We start from the raw sequence: 22,799 nt of genomic DNA on the forward strand, positions 1-22,799 counted from the left end.
GTGGCCCAGCCCAGCACCCCGCCACACCCGGCACACAGGACCCTCATCTCAGGCAGCACAGGAGGCGGTGGCCTTCGAGTCCCACACGGCCTAGTGTGAACTGACGCACGGGAAGGGTTGACCAGATGAGCACTCCTGGGTTAGGAACAACTGAACCTTCCAGAACCAGTTTCAGAGCACTCTATTTTCATAACAGACATTAACGTGGGTGGACTGAGGTCGCTGGAGTGGAAATCTTTTGCTGAATAGGGATGACAGTCTGTCCATAACCCAGGAATCCTGGTCACAGCACTGAAAATTGACCAAGAAAGTCTCTAAAGGAGGAAGTGGGAACCTGTGTGCGGACAGTCAGAAAAGCCATCAGCACGAGAACATCGACAAGAGGGGATGAGCAACAGGTAGAGATGCTGTGGGTTTCCATGGATACACAGACAGGCACCCAGTGAATCTACTGAAACAGAGGGAAGGGAAGGGAAGGGAAAATAACACTGTAAATAGATATAATCTGGGGAAGTGGCCATATGCATGCCAAGGAGAAAAGAGTGAACGAACTTCCTTCCCCTCTCTCTCTCTCTTCCTTCCCCTTCTCTCTCTTCTCTCTTCCTTCCTTTCTTCTGTCTTCATTTCTTTCTTCTCTCTCTCTGTTTTTTCCAAAACAGAGTTTCTCTGTGTAGTCCTGGCTGTCCTGGAACTCCCAAGTGCTGGGATTAAAGGCATGCACCGCTACTGCCTGGTGGTAAACTTTCTTAATACTTCCTTCTATTACTGATGTTTAACTTTACAACAGAGCTAGACACTAGCACTTGGGAACAGAGGCAGGCAGGTCTCTGTGAGTTCAAGACCAATTTGGTCTAGATAGCGAAGGCCAGATCAGTTAAAGTTACATAGTAAGTTAAGATCCTGCCTCAAACACACACACACACACACACACACACACACACTCTCTCTCTCTTACACACATACTCTCTCTTACACACTCTCTCTCTTGCATACACACTCTCTTACACACACACTTCTCTTACACACACTCCCTCTTACACACACACTTACACATACTCTCTTACACACACACACACACACACACACAAACTTTGCAAAGGAGGGGATATTATGTAACAAGCACCAATACTGCTTTCATTCTGAAGCACATGTACCAAGCTCCCATGAGGCAGCAAGGGGTGGGTTCAGCAACCGTAAACAGAGGCGCTACAGTATGGCCCAGGGTGGAGTAGGGTGAACCTTTGGCCACAGAACTGGTCTCACCTTTGACCCTTGTGGTAGTTTGAATGTAACTGGTCCCCATAAGTCATAGGGAGTGGCACTATTAGGAGGTGTGGCTTTGCTGGAAGAAGTGTGTCACTGTGGGAATAGGCTTTGAGGTTTCCTATGCTCAAGCTACCACTCAGTGTCTCAGACCACTTCCTGTTGCCTTCTGATCAAAATGTAGCCAGTACCCTGTCTGCCTACAGGCCGCCATGCTCCCCATCATGGTGACAATGGACTGAACCTCTGAAACGGCAGAAATGTTTTCCTTTATAAGAGTTGCTATGCTCATGGTGTCTTTTCACAGAATAGAAACCCTAAGATACCAAATTAAAGGACAAAGTCCTAAATCCTACTTTGCATGGCATCCAGGTACACAGACACCAGCCGAGGCAGACCAAGAGCTGGCCTGTGAGATGCACTCGGCCTCTGGCACTGGGCCTCTACCGACGCTGGTGGCAGAGTCCGTAGAAGGAGACACAAACAACAGCACTGCCACAACTGGACCAGACAGGCAGCTACGTGCCTGTGTCTACTGGACTCCACACCTGGGGACCACGACGGCTCCTCCCCTTACCCTAAGTGCTTGAGTGACCTTGTGCCACCAGGAGTCCTGGCTGATCAGACAGGTCAGGTATTCCAATGTCATCACAGAAAACAGTCCAGCCAGTGGAGCTACCTGACCAGACTCAGGAAAGAGTGGCCCTGTGAACAAGAGTGGGAAGCTGAGATGGAGAAGCTTAATGGAGATGAGGTAACCCAGGGCAACAGCAACCAAGGACCAGAGAGCCAGCCTTTGAGTTTCTATCCCTGCTTGTATTTGAAAGTCCCTTGTGACAAGCACATGTGTGCCCATGCACGCGCGCGCGCACACACACACACACACACACGCACGCATGCACGCACACGCACGCGTGCACACACACAGTACACAGTACAAGGGCTCTACCATCACAATGCACAGAAGTTACTACAAAGAGCAGAGGCGGACAAGCCCATCCCATGATTCAGTCATGAGCAATGCTGGCCAATGAGTCTGTGTCCCTGCCACAGCCTCCCCAGGGCCATTCCACAACAGTCCTGATGTCTCACTGCTCCTCTGACTTGAGGTTGCTAGCATCAATGCTGGCAAATCCCAGAGATGAACTAAGTTGCCTACACAGCTGGCATGGCCCAAAGGGGACTTCTGTGTTCTTTCTACAAAGGTTAACTCAAGCCTGGTCAGGGGGCCGGGAGTACGCACAGCTCAAGAGCAGTGGGTGGTGCTTTAGAGTACACAAGGCTCAGGTTCAATCCCCAGCAACAAAGGAAAGAGAAAGAGAAGGGAAGGAAGGAAGGAAGGGAGGAAGGAAGGAAGGAAGGAAGGAAGGAAGGAAGGAAGGAAGGAAGGATGATCTCCATCAAAAACTTTCTGGCAGGGCCAGCAAGAAAGGCTCAGCAGGTAAAGGCACCTGTCATCAATCCTGACAACCTGAGTGTGATCCCAGGAACCCACATGGTGAAGGAAAAGAACTGGACCCCACCAGTTTTAATCCGACCTCTGTTCACATGCCATGGCGTGTAAGCCCCACTACCTCAGTAAATAATGGAAAAATTTAAATTACAAACAACAACGACAAAAACCACTTCATTTCAGCTGGGCAAGACGGTACACACCTGTGATCCTAGCACTCAGAGGGCAGTACTAGGGGAGAGAGCCCTGAATTCAAGGCCAGCCTGGAAAACATGGCAGACTCCCCTCAAAATAACCCAAGACCACTTCACCTACAGTTTGTGTGGGCCAGCAAGATGGCTCAGCAGGTAAGAGCATTTGCCAGACAATCCGGGTTTAACACCTGGACCCACGCGAGAAGGGGTCAACTCTCTCTCTCTCTCTCTCACACACACACACACACACACACACACACACACACACACACACACAAGCTTAAAGTTTGTTTATTAATAATAACTAGGAAAAGCTCCACCTACCGCTGTCATGGAAACACAGAGCTAGCCCAAGGGGATGAAAGATCATACCTGCTGCTCAAACAGCAGTGTGTTCAAGGCCTGTCTGCACGGCAGGATCATCATGGGGAAGCCCACGGCCACGGACATCACGAAGCCCACTCGGATCATCTCTGTCACCAGGTTGGAGGGGAAGTGTATCAGCACATTGCCCGCAGTAGCATCAGTGAAGCTGACGTAGCCGAAAAAGCCCACCTGTGAGAGAAGGGGCAATGTGGCCAGCTGTCTGTGAGTCCACCGCAGACACTGTGTGGCTGCCTGTCTGGTTGTCTGTCCGTCTTTGTCCCACACTGGCCTCAGCGTACCTCCCCAAGGAAGCTGGCACAAGACCCACCTCCCGAGGACAAAAGCACCCCTCAGCTCTCAGTCATGACATTTGTGGTAGCCCGAGGTGAACGAACGGTTGAAGTGTAACGTCAATGTAACTTCTACAGAACCATAAATGAGGCAAAAATGGAGTTGCCTATATGGACAAGAAGATTCTAGAATACCTCCAAGCTCTTCAGAGGAGCCTTTTTTTTTTTTTTTTGGTTTTTCAAGACAGGGTTTCTTTGTGTAGCCTTGGCTGTCCTGAACTCACTCTGTAGCTCAAGCTAGCCTCAAACTTATGCAAATCTGCCTGTTCTGAAATTAAAAGGTGTACACCACCAGAGCTTGGCTCAGATGAGCTGCTCTCAATCTGGTTCAAACCCAGTCAGGAGCTGGGTGTAGGTGCAGCAGCCTGTGGTCCAGCTTTTGGGAAGCAATGACAAAAGCATGGAGAGAATCTTAGGCCAAACTGGGACACAGTGTGATCCTGCCTCAAAAACCACACAAATAAAGTAAAGCTAGTCAAACAGCTGTGGGATGGAGAGCAGGGAAGAAGCCCCAGGACCGGATGACACTGGAAAGACCACTGAGCGGACTGATGCCACAGGAGAGGACAGGAGTTGAGCTGCAACCCTAGCACGTTCACACCCCATTTAAGACAGCATCTTTCCCCTCCATGGTTCTGGGGATCAAACGCAGGGGCTCATGCATGCAAGGCAGGCTCTCTCCCAACTAGGCTACTTTCCTAGCAGCCCTGTATTCTTTTTTTTTTTTTTTTTTTTTTTTGTTTTGTTTTGTTTTGTTTTGTTTTTTGAGACAGGGTTTCTCTGTGTGGCTTTGGAGCTTGTCCTGTCCTAGAACTCGCTCTGCAGACCAGGCTGGCCTTGAACTCACAGAGATCCACCTGCCTCTGCCTCCCGAGTACTGGGATTAAGGGTGTGTGCCACCCAACGCCTGGTTCCTAGCCCTATTATTATTATTTAGAGACAGATTATTATTTAGAAGCCAGATGTATAATCTCCGCTCTTGGGAGGAGGAGGCAGGAGGATTGTGAGTTCAAGGCCCAAGCTACATATTGAGCTTCAGGACAGATTTGGCCACACAATGAGAACCTGTTTCAAATAAAGAGAGAAGAAAGAAAGGAAGGAAGGAAGGAAAGAAGGGAGGGAGGGAGGGAGGGGAGGGAGAGAGAGAGAGAGAGAAAGCAAGCGACAAGTATATTAAGAAGAAGAGGCAGATGGTGGTGGTACACACTTTTGATCCCAGCACTCAGGAGTTCGAGGCCAGCCTAGTCCACAGAGGGAGTTTCAAGACAGCCAGGCCTACACAGAGAAAGCGTGACTTGTGGGGAGGGGATGAGAAACTACTGCAAACGTTCTCAATGTTTGTGGATGGGGTATTCTCTCACACTGGCAATTCATGCACCTTAATTTCTCTTTTACTGGAACACTCCTCTATAGAGAATTAACAAGGCCATGGAGAGGGGAAGCAGGGCCTCCCAGTGAAAGCAATCTGGAACCAGCCCTGGCCAAGATGCTGAGCTCTTCAGACTAGATAGTGTCAATACAACTGGGCATGGTGGTGCTCACCCATAACCCCAGCACCTGGGGGGCAAAAGCAGGAGGATTACCCCAAGTTTGAGACTAGCCTCGCCTACACAGCAAATTTCAGGACAATAGGAATACAAAGTGAGACCCTGTCTTTCAAAACAGAGAAAAGATGCCACACGGCCCTGGGCAGAAGCAGCTCAAGGGTACCCAGGTCTGGGATGCCGGGGGCTGAGGAACTGAGCTGCTCTGGGTCGCCATGAACGTCATGCACCACAGACACTGGCATGGAGCAGGACAGAGCCAGTGGCGTATCTGTGACCCCAACAAATGGACACTGAAGGTCCCATGGGGTCTGGAGTGTGAGAGGCAGTGTGCTGTGCTCATGGGCATCAAGGAGAGTGTGGGACAGCTCCTACCATGACATAGAAGGTGGTGACCACGTTGAGGGAAGAGGCAAATATGGAACTCATGGTCTTCACCGATGGCTCATCCAGGCTGTCGTAGGTAGGCAGGACCTGGCTGTGTAAAGACAAGCGAGTCACACAGACTCCAGAGAAGCAGAGCCTCACCCGCCCCTCCTGACAACTCCTAGGACCTCTATGAAAATGGCCCAGGGAACAAACCTCTGGCACTTCCCAAAGCTTTCTCCATAGACCATGGCCTATGGTACCAAGGACAGTAGCTGGGTGGGTTAAGACCCACACACCTAACGGGTCACACGTAGACACCTTTGCAACTGGCCCTGTGCACCGCCGCTGCCAGGGGATGGGAAGTTCAGCAGCCACCTCAGCACCATCGGCAGACACAAGTGTGAGCACAGACGAGGAGGCAGCCTCTCACCAGTGGGATGAGGGAGCTGGCTTCTGTCTTAGGCCTGGTGCCCAGAGTGTGCGTGCTGCTGCTGGACGGCCAGGTGGGAGGGACCCAAGTCCCCGCAGGCCAGGGTTATGACAACCTCACGAAGGCTCTCTGAAAACAGCATGTCTGAGGACTTGGGACAGAAACCGCAGCTGAGGAGAGTATGCAGGCCCTGGACAACTCCGAGGTGTGGGGACAAAATGAGAGGAGGGAGCGGCGACTGGGATGGTTCGGGTTAGGACCTCAGCTAAGGAACTACGCTAGAACCGGAGGAAACCTGGTAGCCACCATCAAGTATTTCCCAGGTGGCTTATAGCCTTCCAGGACAAAATCAAAGGCACTAAGGAACCTAGACTAGGAACAACCAGGCAAACAGGTGTGTGTATGTGCACTAACACACGCATGTGCATGCTGCAAATCAGCAACCAATAAACAGGTCAACACAAGGATCAATGAAGCCATGCCCAAAAATGCCAGGAATTGGTGACGCACGCCTTTAATCCCAGCACTCGGGAGGCAGAGGCAGGCAGATCTCTGAGTTCGAGGGCTGCCTGGTCTACAGAGCAAGTTCTAGGACAGGCTCCAAAACAGTCTCTAAAAACAACAACAACAACAACAACAACAAAGTTCAAGAAAAACAAAGAGACACACAACTTTAATCAGAAAGCAGGCAAGACTAAGTAGGAGGGGCCTGGCAAAGCAAAGCTGCTACCCTTGTCTACCCCAGGCTTAAAGTCAACCTCAGCACAAGAGGCCATGCCACAGAACTCAGCTAGAGGAAACAAGGCAGCCACACCCTACACAGCTCCAGGGATGCAGGGAAACTGAAGGGAAGCCAGAAGGAGCCCTGGCTCAGGCTAAGACTCCATCTGAGCAGGAGGCCCACCTTGGGGGGAAGCTGAGCCAGTTACACGTGCACACGCACAAACACACGTGTGCACGCACAGGCAAGGGCACTGCAGGTGCTGTTAAGAGGGGATGTGCGGTGGACACAGTGAAAAAACTGACCCACAGGCTCCCACCAATCCCGCTCTGACCCACAGGCTCCCACCAATCCCGCTCTGACCCACAGGCTCCCACCAATCCCGCTCTGACCCACAGGCTCCCACCAATCCCCGCTCTGACCCACAGGCTCCCACCAATCCCGCTCTGACCCACCCACCCTGCTTCAGAGAGCAGCCTCTGTGGCATCACAGTTCCCTGGGCTGAAAGTGGCATCCCCAGGTACATTCTCTTCCATGGGGGCTTTCAATGTTCCACATGACCAAGATTCATTTGCCACGAAGTAAGATCACAAGGGCCAGACGATGACAACAAGAACTATACCAGGCACAAAGTAAGGAGGCTGGCTGCCACCCCAGTAAGCACAGCCCCCTGAGGGAAGAGATCGTGTCACCTCACCCGGCACGCGTCCCAGTGCTTACAGCCTGGGGACAGTGTGTGACCAACAGAGAGGAAGAAGGTACATTTATGCCCCCCCCCAGGTCTTCATGGAAGGGAGAGATGAACCCTGCACTTAGACAGGGGCATGATTCCACCCTCCAGGAACCAGTAATTTGCACTGAGAACCAACCCACAGATATGCATTGCTTGTTAGGTGGCTACCGCCAAAGAAGCCCAACCACAGGCTTGTTTTTTTTTTTTTTTTTTTTAAGCAAACATGCAGGCAGAACGGACAAATGGTAACTAGGTATGCGGCACAAGAATGTAACTTCTGTCACCAATGATAATGGGGACATTAAACAGCGAGGCTGGAGCACATTCTGGTGGAGACAGAGCTGCCAAGAGGGAGCCAGTAAGTGGGAAATGACGATTTGGAACTCGCATGTGAGTGTAAACACAGCCGTGTGAGCAAATCTTCTCTGTCACACTAGTTTACAATTGGCACAATACATGCCCACTAACACCACAGGAGGGGGGCTTCTCTGCCAGCCCCCCCTCCACACACATGCCGATGGTCGCTTCCCATTGATGTCAGACTCATGCTTACTGTTCCCACCCGGGCACGCATCGCAAGCTCCCGCCACCCCGATGCAGAAGGTACGGCTGCACACGCGAGCCTCACCGCCCGCACACACGAGCCTCACCGCTGGCACACACCAGCCTCACCGCCCGCACACGCGAGCCTCACCGCCCGCACACACGAGCAAACCTCACTGCCTGCACACACCAGCCTCACCGCCCGCACACACCAGCCTCACCGCCCGCACACGCGAGCCTCACCGCCCGCACACACGAGCAAACCTCACCGCCCGCACACACCAGCCTCACCGCCCGCACACGCAGGCCTCACCGCCCGCACACACGAGCAAACCTCACTGCCTGCATACACCAGCCTCACCGCCCACACACACCAGCCTCACCGCCCGCACACGCAAGCCTCACCGCCCGCACACGCCAGCCTCACCGCGGGCACACACCAGCCTCACTGCCCGCACACATGAGCAAGCCTCGCCACTCACACACATGAGCCTCAACGCCCGCACACGCGAGCCTCAGAGACTCCCTAGCAGCAGCCTCAAGTCAATGTTTTTGCAACTTCTTACTTCTTTTTAAATATTCTCAGAACAACCAGATTCTGGCAAGGCACTGGGGACTCCGCACAATCAGATGGCTGGGTTACTGCTGCACCCCACAGACTGCTCTCCTTTCACAGGGTCTGCAAGGCTGGGTGCCCTTGCCAGTCAGTCCCAGCGATAGTTCATTTCCAGGTCAGCACAGAGCTACCCACCCCCCCACCCCCCAGCCACAAGCCACCATTCCTCAGTGGCCAGGAACAAGCAACCCAGGAAACCAGAGAAGCAGGACTCTGGTCCCCAGGCCGCCTCAGCTCACTCCCACCCCTCTACACCCTCAGGCCACGCCCACACCCTTCCACCTCAACAGTACTTACGACTGACAGGCAAAGGACATGCCGAAGATGGGGACGCAGCGGAAAACGCCCTCCCAGCGGATGTAGCTGACACGCTGTAGCCACTGCCCACTCAAGAGGCCATGCTTAAGGGAGGACAGAACAATCTAAAGCGAGGAGGAAAGGAGGGCAGGGGGTCGGGAGTCAGCATGCAGCTGTGACCACCAGCCACCATGCCTCACAGGAGGCACAGGAGACATCAGCTCCTCTCCACATCCAAGATGGCTCACTCCTGTAGCCCGGGGCTGGATGAAGGGGCAAGGACCCCACCTTGCCTGCTTCCCTGGACCCTGGCTCAAACTCAGTCCATACCCGAAGCTGCTTGAACACTACTGAGGGGGGTACTAGCCACAGGGGTTTTCTGCACATGGTGGACCCTCAGTCACCATCCCAGCCCTGACGTCAGTGCCCTTCACATGGCATGCCCTTCCTGCACACAGTCATCTCAGGAGCTCGGCCACCGAGGATGTGGCTACCTGACTGGGACCTAACTGTCACTGGGCTGAGCCCCAAAGAGCTGCGGGGCAACCATGACCGCAATGAAACCCTGCAGCCCAGACTGCACAAACCTCGAGAGAAAGCGTGGCCCTGCTCTCCCCCAGCCGGTCAAAGTGAAGCCTAAGGGTCAAAGTTCAGCAGGGTCAGGCAACAATGGGTGAGGGCCCTCTCAGAGGTCCTCATCTTCCAGACTGTTCTCCACAAAGCTTTTAGAGAAAGCTGGCACCAAAAATGACAAATGCCACCATGGTAGCATCATGCACCTGGCTGCATGTTTCACATGAAAGATCTTCCCATAAAACACACGCAGTGAGACACCCACCCCACCCACACCTGCTGCAGTGACCACACCCACTGGGGCGTGAGGACAGGTGCAGATGTGGCATGAGGGGTCTGGGCCTGGGATCCCGGACCCCAGCTTGAGCTCCTACTTCCTGGTCAAAGACAGAGAGCATCGGGGACATCCTTGGGACGGAACCCGCTGTGGTCATCTGTTTCTGGTGAGAGTGATTTCTCCCCGAATAAACACCCATCAGCCTATATTGTGTCCCAGAATCTTATTTCCCACACAATAACACACAGCCACTACACCTGGGAAAGACACGATGCTCTCAGAGCCCCTCCTTCTGCTCTCAGAGCCCCTCCTTCTGCTATCCAACTGTACCGCCTCTGGCGCTCACCGGTCAGACATGCGTTCATACTGCCTTCATGACACTACAGCAAGTCTACCACACTTGTAAGACTCTGAGCCACCTTCCCTTTCCCCCACAAGACAGCTGATGGCTACACCAGACTCAGGGACCAAGTCACAAACAACCCCGTAACAGTGCACGCGGCGCTCACCACAAACATGAAGATGGAGTAGAAGAGGAGCGCCATGGCGCTGAAGGACTGGATGGAGGCCATCATGTTCCTCTGCAGGCTGAGGGGGAGCACGATGCACAGGGACACCGTGAAGAGCAGGAACACGCGGAAGCTGTTGGTCACCTGGAAGGGAACCCAGAATCCTCTCAGTCTGCAGCCCTGATGAGCCCTGAGCTAACTGCCAAGGCTCAGCCTATCAGTGCCGCCAGGACAGGAGTCGCTGCAGGCTGGGGAGCGCCTTGGGGCCTTCAACAGAAGGTGGGGGTCAAGCTGGCGTGTTCACTCGGAAAGCCCCCCTCTCGGCAGCTGTGCCACTGCGTCAAAGCACTAAAGAGCTGTGGCCCCGGGGTGGCCCCGCCAGGCTCCACAACGAGACCGGTCAGGAGGAAAGGGTTAGCGAACCCTTGTTACACAGGGAGGAAATGAGGCAGGAGCGGGCGGGGCTGTCCTGCTCTGGGCACACCCTGCACAGCTGGCTCTGGGCACACCCTGCACAGCTGGCTCTGGGCACACCCTGCACAGCTGGCGCCAGGGGTTGGTAGGAGGGGCTACCATTTCTCCACACATCTCGGAGCCAACTCTGCTGCAGAAGGAAATTCTGATCCAGGAAATTCACCACAAAACTCCAGACTGGCATCTGCCAGCAAGCGAAGGTCTGGAGATATCTTCCATCTAACTCAGCTACAGCCAACACTCTGACTTCCTGTATCCTTCTTCAGAGCTGACAGCACAGGTGAGGCCAAGAGCTCTGCCAGGCCCTTGAGAGCTTCCACTCCCCAGCTACAAATGCCCGCTTGTCTAGACCCTCCCCACACTGCTGAGCATGGGGGCAGCACGCGTGACGGAGGAAGGAAGAGGGCAGATAGGCTCTGGGCATGCTGCCCTACGGTGTGCATGCTGGCCTACTGTGTATAAAGCACTTGCAAGGCTCCCAAGGCAAATATCGTCCATCCTGCAAGTCTCTCAGAACTGCAGGCAAGATGCCTGGCCCTGGCGCAGGGCAGTAGGTTTTGAGTACCTGTGTGAGGGACTGACCCACAGCTTTGCCAGATCCACAGGAAGCGTGGGAGATGGAAACCCAAATGGAAAGATGCCTTCAAAGCACAGACCAGGACCAGGAAGCTCTCCAGCGCCGTGCAAATCCATCACATTATATTCCTGAGTAGGGCCACCCCTCAGCTGCCGTCTTTACAAACTAGAACCCATCTCTACCTGTCTGATAAACAGACATGGAGGACTCTTCACAGAAAAGACCCTCCAGGGCCGTGTGTGCACACTCCCTAGCCAGGCACTGGCTACAGCTCTGTTCCCCAGTAGGGGAGGAAGGTTGTGTGGCCCCCCAGGGACAGAGACTGGCAGGTGTGGAGGATGCAGAGCTTAGTCTCAGGCCTGATTAGCAGTGCCCTCACACCTTCCTCGGCAGGGTGAAGGCCCAGCTCCCGGCCTCAATGCACTGGTCAGCACCCACTTGAGGACCTGGCCTCTTTTGCCTTCTGATGGGCAGCACTGGAAGGCTGAGGCCTCTGGGCTACATAACGGTGTGTCCTGCCATGTCCCTCCCCCTTCCTGCCCCCACACTACAGGCTGTACCACAGCCTGCTCTTGCTCTCCTGGTATCTCTCAGACACTACCCCAGCAAAGTCCCTGAAATCCAAGCCGGGGAACCTGAGTGGTTGGCAGGCATGGGAAGCTTCTCTGGGCCAAGTACACTGGTCTCAGCTGGATTAAGGAGAGGAGACACTGGGTAGCAACCACAAGCATTAAAACAGACCAGACAATTAATAGTTCCTTACCCGTAATCCTAGCAGCGGAGCAAAGAAGTTGGAGCCCAAGTCACCAATCACGACGTAGAAGGCAATGCAGGTCCCCAGCATCAGCCCAATCATGCTGTGAAGGCAGAAACCGGGCTTTGGAATCAGACTTGAACGAAAGTGCTACTCTGTGATCAGAACACGCATCTCTGCAAGACTCCAGACTCAAGAGCTCCCAGTCGGACACCCAGGGCCAAGTGCAGTCCCTGGGCTATGCCAGAAAACTGGCTGAGTGAGAGACATTTTTGTGTGTCCACACTCATGGGACTGGATGTTTGGGGGCTCTCTCCACTGCACTTGGGGTGAACACTGAGCCACACTTAACGATTCTCTGTGGGACATCGTATTTTCCTTCCACGGGAGCTTCAGAAATTCAGGTGCAACAAAAACTCACAGTGAAGTTAGACAAGTTAAAGGAGTAATCTACTGCCTCTAAAAACTGTTTTCTTCTGTTTTTACAACTCCCTGGTTTAGAACCCTAAAAGTAATTTCCCGACAATTTTTTTCAACTCATACAATTTTACTCTCGGCGAAAACAATGAGACATTTCAGTTAGTGCCTCTCTTGTGCAGCAGAGTTGGGGACACAGTTTAGTGCCTCTCTTGTGCAGCAGAGTTGGTGACACAGTTTGAAGAGCCAGCCCTGAGTGAACTATACCACAACCGTTGTGCTGTGCTCCCCAAGTTTCCGTTCTCAGGCACGGGGTCCCAGCAAGAATTAGATAAGGCCTTCAGCTTCGACAACTGCCACCGTAAGGGAACAGCAGAGTGACTCCCAGCTACTCTCTGAGTAACTCTGCAGAAGCATCACACAAGCTGCAAGCCAATGCACATGAAGTGCATAATTCCTTTCCCAACAGGCTCCTGCACTGCGGCAGGAAGAAGGGCGGGGCCCAGCAAGGCTACAAGGCTTACCTGGTCTCCACCAGCATCTTCCCGGCCTTGCCATAGGCATGGAATGCTAGGAAATAGAAGAGAACAAAGCTCAATCCAACGGTGAGAAAAACTTCAGTTAAAAGTTGTGAACGGCAGTTCGCCAAGCGTTCGATTGCTACAAGTTTCATGGATAAGGAAATACTTTAAAACTCTGGTCCCTAGACTTCCCTCAGACCCACCGTTCTGGAATGAGATGGAGTGCGGCGTGCGTGAAACAAGAACAAAGCAAGGGAAACGTGGGCAGGGGTTTTTTGTTGTTTCATATGAAACTGTAAGAGGGGGAAAGGGAGCCAGGACCCTATAAAGCAGTGGGAGCCCATGGTAGCCGTGGGTAGGCCTGCCTGGAGTAGTGCCAATACAGCAGAGCTAGCCTCATTTGGGGGCAGGGAAGGAGGGAGAACTCACGAGGGATCCAATCGGTTGAAGCGCTGCCCCAGAGCCCAGTGTCCACGCCCTGCACCACAGGGATATGGCCAAGGGCACCGTATCTACCCTCTGATTGTGATTTACTGAACAAACCCGAATCTTTGCAAGCATGCCCAGGACAGCCAGCAAAAGAACTGTGACAATGGCAAGCATGCATGGCCCCAGCAGTGTCCTACCAGGAAAGGGTCTCTGTCTTTCACTCCTGACCCAAAACTATTTCTAGCAGATGGGAAATTAAAGGCTGACTCAACAAGGTCCTTCACAGGACCTTAACAGTTATCCGGTCACCCAGTTTCCCCCACACTCCAGCCAGACGAGGGCAAAGGGAAGCTCTTGTCTACTGGGAGCGGCCAAAGGCGTGTATGTGACAGGACGGCCTCAACCCTGTCACAGCCCCAGCTTCCTGCCCCTTCCTGCCCCTTGTTTCCTCCCTCACTCTGGGCCAGCAGCCCTCTGAGGGTGAAGAGCAGGAAACACACACCCACTGGGTATGAATGAACCAAACAAAACCCTTGTTACTTTTAGCTGAGGAAGAAGCAGAGTTGGCAAAAGCCAGACAGCTGGCACCAGCCTCAGCCTGGTCTAAGGACAACAAGGACTTCGGCCTCCAGGGGTCACTCTGGCCTTTCCCAGACTCAGTTGGGAAAGGAACCCAGTAAACCCCTCAAGTTCATCTAGCGAATACCGAACCCAGTCCAGAATGTTACTCAAGGTCTAGACTGAGAATTTCAAAAAACTAAAAGAGCTCCAGAGGCGATGACACTCATAGCTGCCTGCCCTGTGCCAGAACACTGGTATAGAAATGGAGGGCCTAAGCGCTGACCCATTCCCACCCCTCCTCTCAATCCTTCCTACCCTACTGCACACTTCAAATACAGAATACCCTGACCTAGAAAAGTCCAGAACACGCATGCTTCCAGATATAGGAAAGTAGAGGTCGTTGACCAAAAGAGCAGCAGGAGCTCGCGCAACAGAAAGCCGCGCCCAGGCTTTCTGCCCACCTGCCCCTCCCTATCTCCCTGAGGAGCAGGGCCACAGGACAACGGGGAGAACGATTCCACCCTCCAATTCACCCTCCGCCTGCCTGCAATACCCAGCAACAGCAAGGCAAGAGGCTGCTGTGCATGGCTGAGTAACGCAAGGCAGGGAAGGCTGGCCAGTGACTTCAACACAGCCAGCAGAACTGGGCAGGTGCGCAATAAACATCGTCAACTCCAGGAGGCTGGGACAGCATAAAAACAGGTGTCAGAGAGCTGTACTTCACAGTCTTGGTCACCAAACCAAGTGGCAGGCGCACAGGCCACACCACTCAAGGACGTGCAAGAAGAGGCACTCAATCAGCATGCCCCGCAGGCACTAACTGCCCCAGGCCCATGAAGACTGGGAGGAGGCACACTGACCATGACCCATGGCGACCCAGTACCAGCAACATCAACCATTCACAGCTAAATAGTAAGAGGCCAGGGGGACATCACACAGTCTCCACTGCTAGAGAAGGTGGCTTCCATCCCAGAGCACCCACTCCTAGGACAGGGCCTAATGCCCAGAAGAGTTCCCCAAGAGCCACTGATACGTCTGTGTCACAGTCTATCATGGTTGGTTTTTTGTCAACTTGACACAAATCTAGACATAACTAGGAGACTCTCAACTGAGAAAACGCCTCCATCGGACTCCTGCAGCAAGTCTGTGGGGGCACTTTCTTGATTAATGATCAATGCGGGAGGACCCAGCTCACTGTGGGCGGCGTCACACCTGGACAGGTGGTCCTGACTTTTATAAGAAAGCAGGCTGAGCAAGACATGAGGGGCAAGCCAGTGAGGAGCGCCTCGCCTTGGCTCTGCTTCAGGCCCTGCCTGCCCTGACTTCCCTCAGCGACAGAGTGTGACCTGAGAGCTGTCAGCTGAGAGGAACCCTTTCCTCTGCGGGCTGCACTAGAAACCCTAACTCATACACCTTCTGAAGTGAAAAGGTCATGTGGGGTATGACAAGCTGGGCACAGCACAGAAGCAGGAGGGCAAAGTTTATAAAAACCATCCGACAACCACAACAGGGAGACAACAAAGCACACCGGTGCCCAAACTCACCAACAACTCCCACCCTGTGGACATTCGCTCTCTAGAACTGGGGGAGGGGGTCTGTCAGATAAGAGAGGCCACTGCCACCGCTGGTGATACTGCTAAGAGTTAATGCAAAGTAGCCAGTGTGAGGGAAAGGTCCCCAGACTCCCATGGAGCACAAATGGTAGACAGGCTCTTTGTTGAAGCTATGGCTGCCACTCTTCTTCCATGGCCTCTGCACATGTCACCTACAGATACAGCCAGCTGTCGGGTCTGGGGCCTTGCGGGGATGAGGGGCTCAGCTCTGAGCACCCCATGGGTTGCAGCACAAGCACACACTGAGTCTGGGTCCATCGAGAGGACGGAGGGCAAGGGAGAAAGGCAGGTGTCTGTCCAGCTACAGAAGAGTGAGGGCTCCACGCTACACGTGGGGCCTAGCCAGGGCAGGAGGCGGCACAGGAAACCCTCCCCTGTGCTGCTCTGGCTGCCATACAGCCGGTCACCACACCTTATGGACAAAGGGACCTGGGGAGAGCCGACAGGTCAAGAAGACTGTTTGGGGACCCCAGAGTTTGGGATCCAGGGAGATCAGGGTTCCAAGGAATTGTCTAGGAAAGCTCTGGGTACCTGGCAAACTGAGGGCCCAGAAGACTATCTGGGAGAGTAAGAGTCTAAAAGACTCTTGGGGACCACACAACTAAGCCACCTTGTTTAGGCCAGAGAGTGGTGGCACATGCCTTTAATCCCAAAACTTGGGAGGCAAACACAAGAAGATCTATCTCAGAGTTCGAGGCCAACCTGATGTACAGAATGAGTTCCAGGGCAGCCAGAACTACACAGAGAAGCCCTGTCTCAAAAAAACAGAAAAAAGAAAAGAAAAAAAGCATAAGCTAAGACTACTGGGAATCGGGGAAATTGTTGTCTCCAGTAAATTAACACATTCAGTTTAGCTGGAGCCCCAGGCAGCCAGCACTTAGAGGTGTCCATTCAACAATGTTCTTTCCATCTCTCACAGCGGGACAAACCGGTTTGACTTCTCAGAGACTTTCGAAGAATAACTGACTGGCCAACCAACTATAAGAAGCCATGGCTGCACTGGGCAGTGGTGGTGCACACCTTTGAACCCAGCACTCGGGAGGCAGAGGCAGACATATGTAGAACAGTCTACAGAGTGAGTTCAGGATAGCAAGACTACACAGAGAAACCCTGTCTCAAACAAACAAACAAACAAACAAACAAAAAAACCCTGAAAAGAACTAGAGAGGCCAGAACTACCACCAACAGTGCTGGAAGAAAGCAGGGGCAGATGGGCACTGAGTCCCGGCCACGAGCGGGACGGGAGAGCTTCCACCACCGAGTTCTGGGAGTGGGAGATGCTCCTCTAAGCATCTCCCAGGACGGCTTCAAGGTACTAGGGTTAGAGGCAGCAAGCCATCAGAAGGCCACGGGAACAGCAACTCTACTGACTTGAAGGGCAAGTATGCACATATGTACAAGAGGCATGAGGATAAGGGCAGGAAAGAAAGAGGCCTGTCGCTCTGAACCCTCCATCACCATCGCAGGTCAACTCTGAGGCAGGTGGTTCTGCTGTTTTGTTTTGTTGCCCTAGCTGGCCTGGGACTCACTCTGTGGATCAGGCTGTCCTTGAACTCAGAAATCTACCTGTCTCTGCCTCCTAAGTGCTGGGATTAAAAGTGTGCACCACCAGGCTTTTTTTTTTTTTAATTTTTGAACAGTGTTATTAATTATATATTTTTAAAAATTTTTTTATTCAGCACTCAAAAAGTAGAGACAAGGAGATCTCTGTGAGTTCTGGGACAGTCTGATCTACATAGCATGTTCTAAGCTAAGCACACCTACACAGTGAAACTTTGTCTCAAAAACAACAACGGTGTGTGTGTGTGTGTGTGTGTGTGCACATACCTAACTTTATTCATTATCATGTGTGCATGTGTGTGTGTGTGTGTGTATGTGCATTAATGGCACACTGTGGGTGGATGTGTAGATCAAAGACAAGTCTGTGTAGCTGGTTCTCTCCTATTATTATCACCTTTATGTGGGTTCTAGGAATTGAACTCAGGTTGCTAGATTTGTGCAGTAGCTCACGGTAACCCTCTTACGAGCCCTTGCTTTGTTTCTGAGACAGTTTCGTGTTGCCTAAGCTGGCCTTAAATTTCCTATGGCCCTGAATGTCTTCTCCTCTTACCTTATCCTTCCAAGTGCTAGGATTATAGATATGCACCACCACATCCAACTCGTATTAAAATTAATGATTAAAAAAAAAAGCCATGTATGGAGATGTACACCTTTAATCCAGCACTTGGGAGGTAGAGGCAGGAGAAACTCTGTGGGTTTGAGGCCAAATGGCCTACAGAGTGAGTTCCAAGATAGCCAGGGTTATTACACAAAGAAACTCTGTCTTGAAATCCCCCCCAAAAAAAACAACATTGCTCAAAAACAAACAAACAAACAAACCCAAACCCCAGGGGCTAGAGAAATGGATCAGGGGTTAAAAAGCACCAACTGCTCTTCCAGAGGACCCAGGTTCAACTCCCAGCACCCACATGGCAGCTCACAACTGTCTGTAACTCCAGCTCCAGGGGACCCAAAACCCATGGCAAAACACTAATGCACATTTTTAAAACAAATAAACCTCCTTAAGAAGAAATAGAAAACAAGAGGAATGAGACCCCCCCCCAGAACCCACCCGGCCCCAAGCAAGAGCATCAGACTTCTTGGGAAGGGGCCGCCCCGCTTTGCCGGCACTCTGAAAGTCAGGTCTTACCCAGGCCAGCATAGGTTCTCCTCTTGCTCAGACTGGCCGACTTCACCAAGAACATGCACGACTGGTGTGTCATCCATGAGCAGAAGAGCAAGAGCAGGGCCCCTAGGATGATGCCACACTGTAGCAGGGAGAGAAAAAGACACATTTGCAAAACCAGACCTCCTTAAGTCTCCATCTCACACATCCACAGCACTAGGTCACAAAGGCCCTCGCTGCTCCGTCTGTGTTGATGGGAGGCCCTGACCTACTGAAGATGACATCGGAAATGTTTTCCTGAAGCAGAAGCAGGAACACTGAGTGATGCTTCAAAAGGGCTGGGTTAGTCCTAGGTCTCCTGGGTGAAACCGTCAGCCCGCACCCCACTTCCCCTATAAAACTCACCTCCCACGCAGCATCCTCAGCCACCTTTCTCAGGAGCCCTGTGTGGAAGCATGGTCTAGAAGGATCAGGAGTGACATGTGCCTTCCTTATAAACAGATGCTGACCATGTGATCCTGCAACTACGCTTAGGTCTTTCCCCCAACAGAAATGAAATGTCTATGCACAAACCTGTACATTTGCAGTGGGTCTAACCATAACCCCTGCGGTGATATTTCTGTTTATGATATAACAAATAAAACTTGCCTGAAGATCAGAGTGCAAAGCTGGCCACACTAGCTAGCCATAGAGGTCAGGCAGTGGTGGTACACACCTTTAATCCTAGCGCTCAGGAGACAGAAGCAGGCAGCTCTCTTGTTAGTTCAAGGCCACCCTGAGCTGCATGAAATAACAGAGCACACACAAAGGGTCTCAGCACTTAGGATCCTGACCTTTAATCCCAGCGTTAGAGAGGAATACAGGGTGGGAGGAGACAGGAGCTCAGGCATTCTGAGGTTTGGTGGAGAGCAGTGCTCTGGGATCAGCCCTTCCATCTGAGCATTAGCAAAGGTGAGAACTCTCTAGTGGCTGGCTGCTTTGCTTCTCTGATCTTCGGCTTTAACCCCAATATCTGTCTCTGTGTTTTTATGACTTGTGCTACAAACCCCAAAACAAGAAAGCAACCCAATGACCTTCAAAGGTAACTAGAAAAACAACTGTAGTCCAACCACGCAAAGAAATATTATTCAGCATTCAGGTTTAGAACCCCTAACCCTTCAATAGCAGGAATGCACCATGCTGTAGGAAAAGAAGGGACCATGAAGGCAACAGACTGTGTTGCCATGTTCATAAGGCAGACTAATAGTGGGATCAGGCAACCCATCAAACAGCTGGGAGAGGGGGAGTTGTTGACTTCAGAGGGGCAGAGGTGACTTTTTGAGATAACAGATGTCCTGACCACAGCAGCAACACAACTGTATACATATACCAAAACCCAAGGAGCCACACCCTAAAACAGATGCATTTTATTTCAAGAAAATTGCCTCCCCATAACTCTGACATTTAAGGCATCAGTGGTTTGGGCTGGTCATGATGGCCCACAATCTTAATCCCAATACCCAAAAGACAAAGGCAGGTGCATCTCTGTGGGGGATCCAAGACCATCCTGGTCTACATAGTTCCAGGCTAGCCAGGGCTATACAGTGAGGCCCAGACACAAAAAAAATAAATAAACAAACAAATAAAATAGGTGGTGGCACACTCGGGAGGCAGAGGCAGGCAGATCTCTGTGAGTTCGAGGCCAGCCTGGTCTACAGAGTGAGTTCCAGGACAACCAGGGCTACACAGAGAAACCCTGTCTCAACATTAGTGGTTTGAGGATGTGGCTCCGAAGTAGATGTTTGCCTTGAATTAAATCTTCAGCATTTAAAAAATATTTTCAAAAATAAAACTAAACAAAACATTAGCACCACTAGATCAGTTCAACCTGCTACTAAAAGGGGAAGTAGGAGGAGGCCATGGGGGCTTCCTGTACTTTCTATTCAGTTGGCCATGAAGCTGAAACTGCTAAAAATAAACAAACAAATATATCAACATAGAAAACAAAACCACGAGATAACATCAAACTTAGGCTGGAGAGATGGCTCTTCCAGAGATCCTGAGTTCGATTCCTAGCAACCACATGGTGGCTCACAACCATCTGTAATGAGATCTGGTGTAATGAGATCCGCTGTCACCTTCTGGCATGCAGGCAAACATTAAGACAGAACACTGTTACATAATAAATAAATAACATCTAAAAAAAATAATAACATCAAACTCTCACCAAAATGGTTCAAAGACTCCTGATACTAAACCCTGCAGAGGACACCTGCGCTGACAAGCTCTCTTCCCTAGCCCCCCAGATCCCTAGAGTAGGATCTGTGTGTCTCCCAAAGGGACACAGGCATGGTCTACACACAGCATGGATTATCAACCAGATGCTGAATCTTACACACCATGACCCCACCTCCTCCAGGTTAAACTAGGCCATGCCAACCTCTGGCACCACGCCAGTGGTAGGTGGTCCTCTGGTGGGCAGGAGCAGCTGGCAAGTGTGCCAGCATTATGGATTCCTCAACATACAGCAAGGTACTGTATGGTGTTTCACTTCATGAAAATTCGTACACTTAAAGCGTACGAAGTTTTCTACGCACTGAGTTACAATAAGACGTTTCTCTTTTTAAATTGCCAGAATCACTGAACAAGCTAGCACTGCACCCAAAGTTTTTCAGTGGTGTGCCTGCTAAACGTTACACACATCCCCCAGTACTCTACCGAGGAAACTGACGGGTTTTAGGCACATGGTGTGACTGTTTCTAGTTTGGCTTGCACACTGGGCTCCTGCCAAGTAGATCTCCACCTGGCTCATCTTCATACGCTCTAGCAGAGGCCTGGCACCCATGCACAGCAATGTTCTGATCTCAATCACCTGAGCCCAGACACCCATCTTCCCAGGCATCTATAACAGAGCCCAGCAAAGGGTCACACTTGACAGACGGGCAGCAAAGATGCCACGGTTCACTCGGAGATTTGAAGCCAGCCAACACTCCCTATCCCAAGATGCAGTTCTGCTGACAGACAAGTTGCCATGGACACTGGGACACGTAGACGGCCCGCCGCCAGAAACACCCAGAAGTGACTGACTCAACACTGGGATTTACCTGGAGGGTCTGGCTCTGTCCTCCTGCCTGAATTCATCAACCATATCGGCCCCACAGAGGGACCCAGATGCGTTCTCAATCAGGATAGTATGTAGAGGAACAGAAATTCCCTGATCAAAAAAAAAAAAAAAAAAAAAAAAAACCAAAACTTTTTCCCCCCTACTTTATTTTACCTTGCAGCTGTGGAGTATAAAACATGCAAGGTGGCTTTTAATCCACTATTAAATTATCAACAACCCACTTTGACTTCCAAAACGTCTATTACAGATTCAGGTCCCACCGTGTCAACAGCAGAGGACAGCAGCAAACGTGGCTTGAGTTGAGTGAGTGAGTGGAGAAGGGACAGGGAGCGCCATCACTTCCTTTGCTGACAGTCATTACCCAACTCGATGCTCCCGCAAATCATCGATCGCTACACCCAACAGAGCCACGTCAGAAACGGCCACCCTTTCACGTCTTTCCCGGTGGGCATCTTCTCAACGTCGGAATAACACCAAACTTTTTCTGTGCGTGCCTGATCTTCCCACTGGGGTGGTATCATTATGCACACAGGTCGGACCAAACCAACGTAACGGTGTTTGTGCAACACGACTGCCAGAAGTAAAACCCAGAGAACGCTTTAAACCACCTTGATTAAGCCCCGCTGCACGCCGCAGCTGAGGACCGGCGTGTGCTTCCGTGCCTGCCGTCCGTCAGAGAGCCAGCAACAGCGGGATGAACAAAAATACTATCAACCCGCAAACGTCTCTTTCACTGCGCCTTCCGCGGGGTGCCGTGAACGGCTCGGAGCGCGCAGATCCAGGCGACCGCACGCTGCCTGGGGGGCCTCGTCCCTGCCCGCTGGGGCTCACACAACCCGTCCCCAGCCGGACACGCCAAACCGGCGGCCCCCGCGAACCCGACTCACCTGCTTGAAGCAGAAAGGCATGGTGAGTACGCTGACCCCCACGATGCTGTTTACGACGTTCGTGACCAGCCCCCATTTGGAGGTGGAGGCTGCGGTCATCTTGAGGGTCTGGGGGCCGGGACAGCGCGACTGCCCCCCCCTCCCCCGCTAACCCGAAGCCCGGAGCAAGGGGCCGGCGCGCGGACAGGCGTCGCGGAGGTCAGCCTCCAGAGCCTGCCGGGCTGCGCAGCTGCCTCCCTGCCATGGTTGCAGGTTCCCGCCTCCACCTCGCGCGAGTGGAGCAGAGAGACCCGGAAGAGCCAGCCCGCAGGCAACGCTAGCGACACCTCAGCTCCGCTCCGCTGCCTCCGGGCACACAAACTTCCGCCTTCTCAAGCCTACGCTGCCAGGAAGTGACGGCGTCGGGGGCGGGGCGAGCCAACAAGAAGGCGGATGTGCCTGTTCGAGGAGGCGTGGCTTGGGTGGTATCCCCGCCCTAAGGCGGGGCCCACACGTCTGTGTTCCGGGTTCCACGCTCAGTTTGTGAACTTTTGCTCCTTCGTTCCCTGGAGTCTGGGGC

The 22,799-nt window shown here is 52.4% G+C and overlaps 1 protein-coding gene across 8 annotated transcripts in view; it reads right to left on the minus strand.

Moving 5' to 3' along the window:
* Positions 1-22,493, minus strand: part of Slc38a10 (solute carrier family 38 member 10) — a 49,033-nt gene extending 26,540 nt beyond the window's left edge. For 3 of the 8 annotated variants that reach the window (XM_051181905.1, XM_051181877.1, XM_051181873.1), the window contains exons 1-8: positions 22,241-22,483; positions 18,275-18,392; positions 12,986-13,031; positions 12,054-12,147; positions 10,240-10,383; positions 8,881-9,005; positions 5,546-5,648; positions 3,283-3,465 (exon numbers count right to left, since the gene is read on the minus strand). In XM_051181905.1, the coding sequence (XP_051037862.1) occupies positions 3,283-3,465; positions 5,546-5,648; positions 8,881-9,005; positions 10,240-10,383; positions 12,054-12,147; positions 12,986-13,031; positions 18,275-18,392; positions 22,241-22,339 (912 nt within the window). In that variant the 5' untranslated portion in view covers positions 22,340-22,483. Of the gene's footprint in view, positions 1-3,282; positions 3,466-5,545; positions 5,649-8,880; positions 9,006-10,239; positions 10,384-12,053; positions 12,148-12,985; positions 13,032-18,274; positions 18,393-22,240 lie in introns of all 8 variants that reach the window. The other 5 variants (XM_051181891.1, XM_051181883.1, XM_051181900.1 and 2 more) reach the window with 3 other exon arrangements.
* Between the last annotated feature and the right edge of the window lie 306 nt (positions 22,494-22,799).

Source organism: Phodopus roborovskii, unplaced genomic scaffold (assembly GCF_943737965.1).
Source record: "Phodopus roborovskii unplaced genomic scaffold, PHOROB, whole genome shotgun sequence".
NCBI lineage: Eukaryota > Metazoa > Chordata > Mammalia > Rodentia > Cricetidae > Phodopus > Phodopus roborovskii.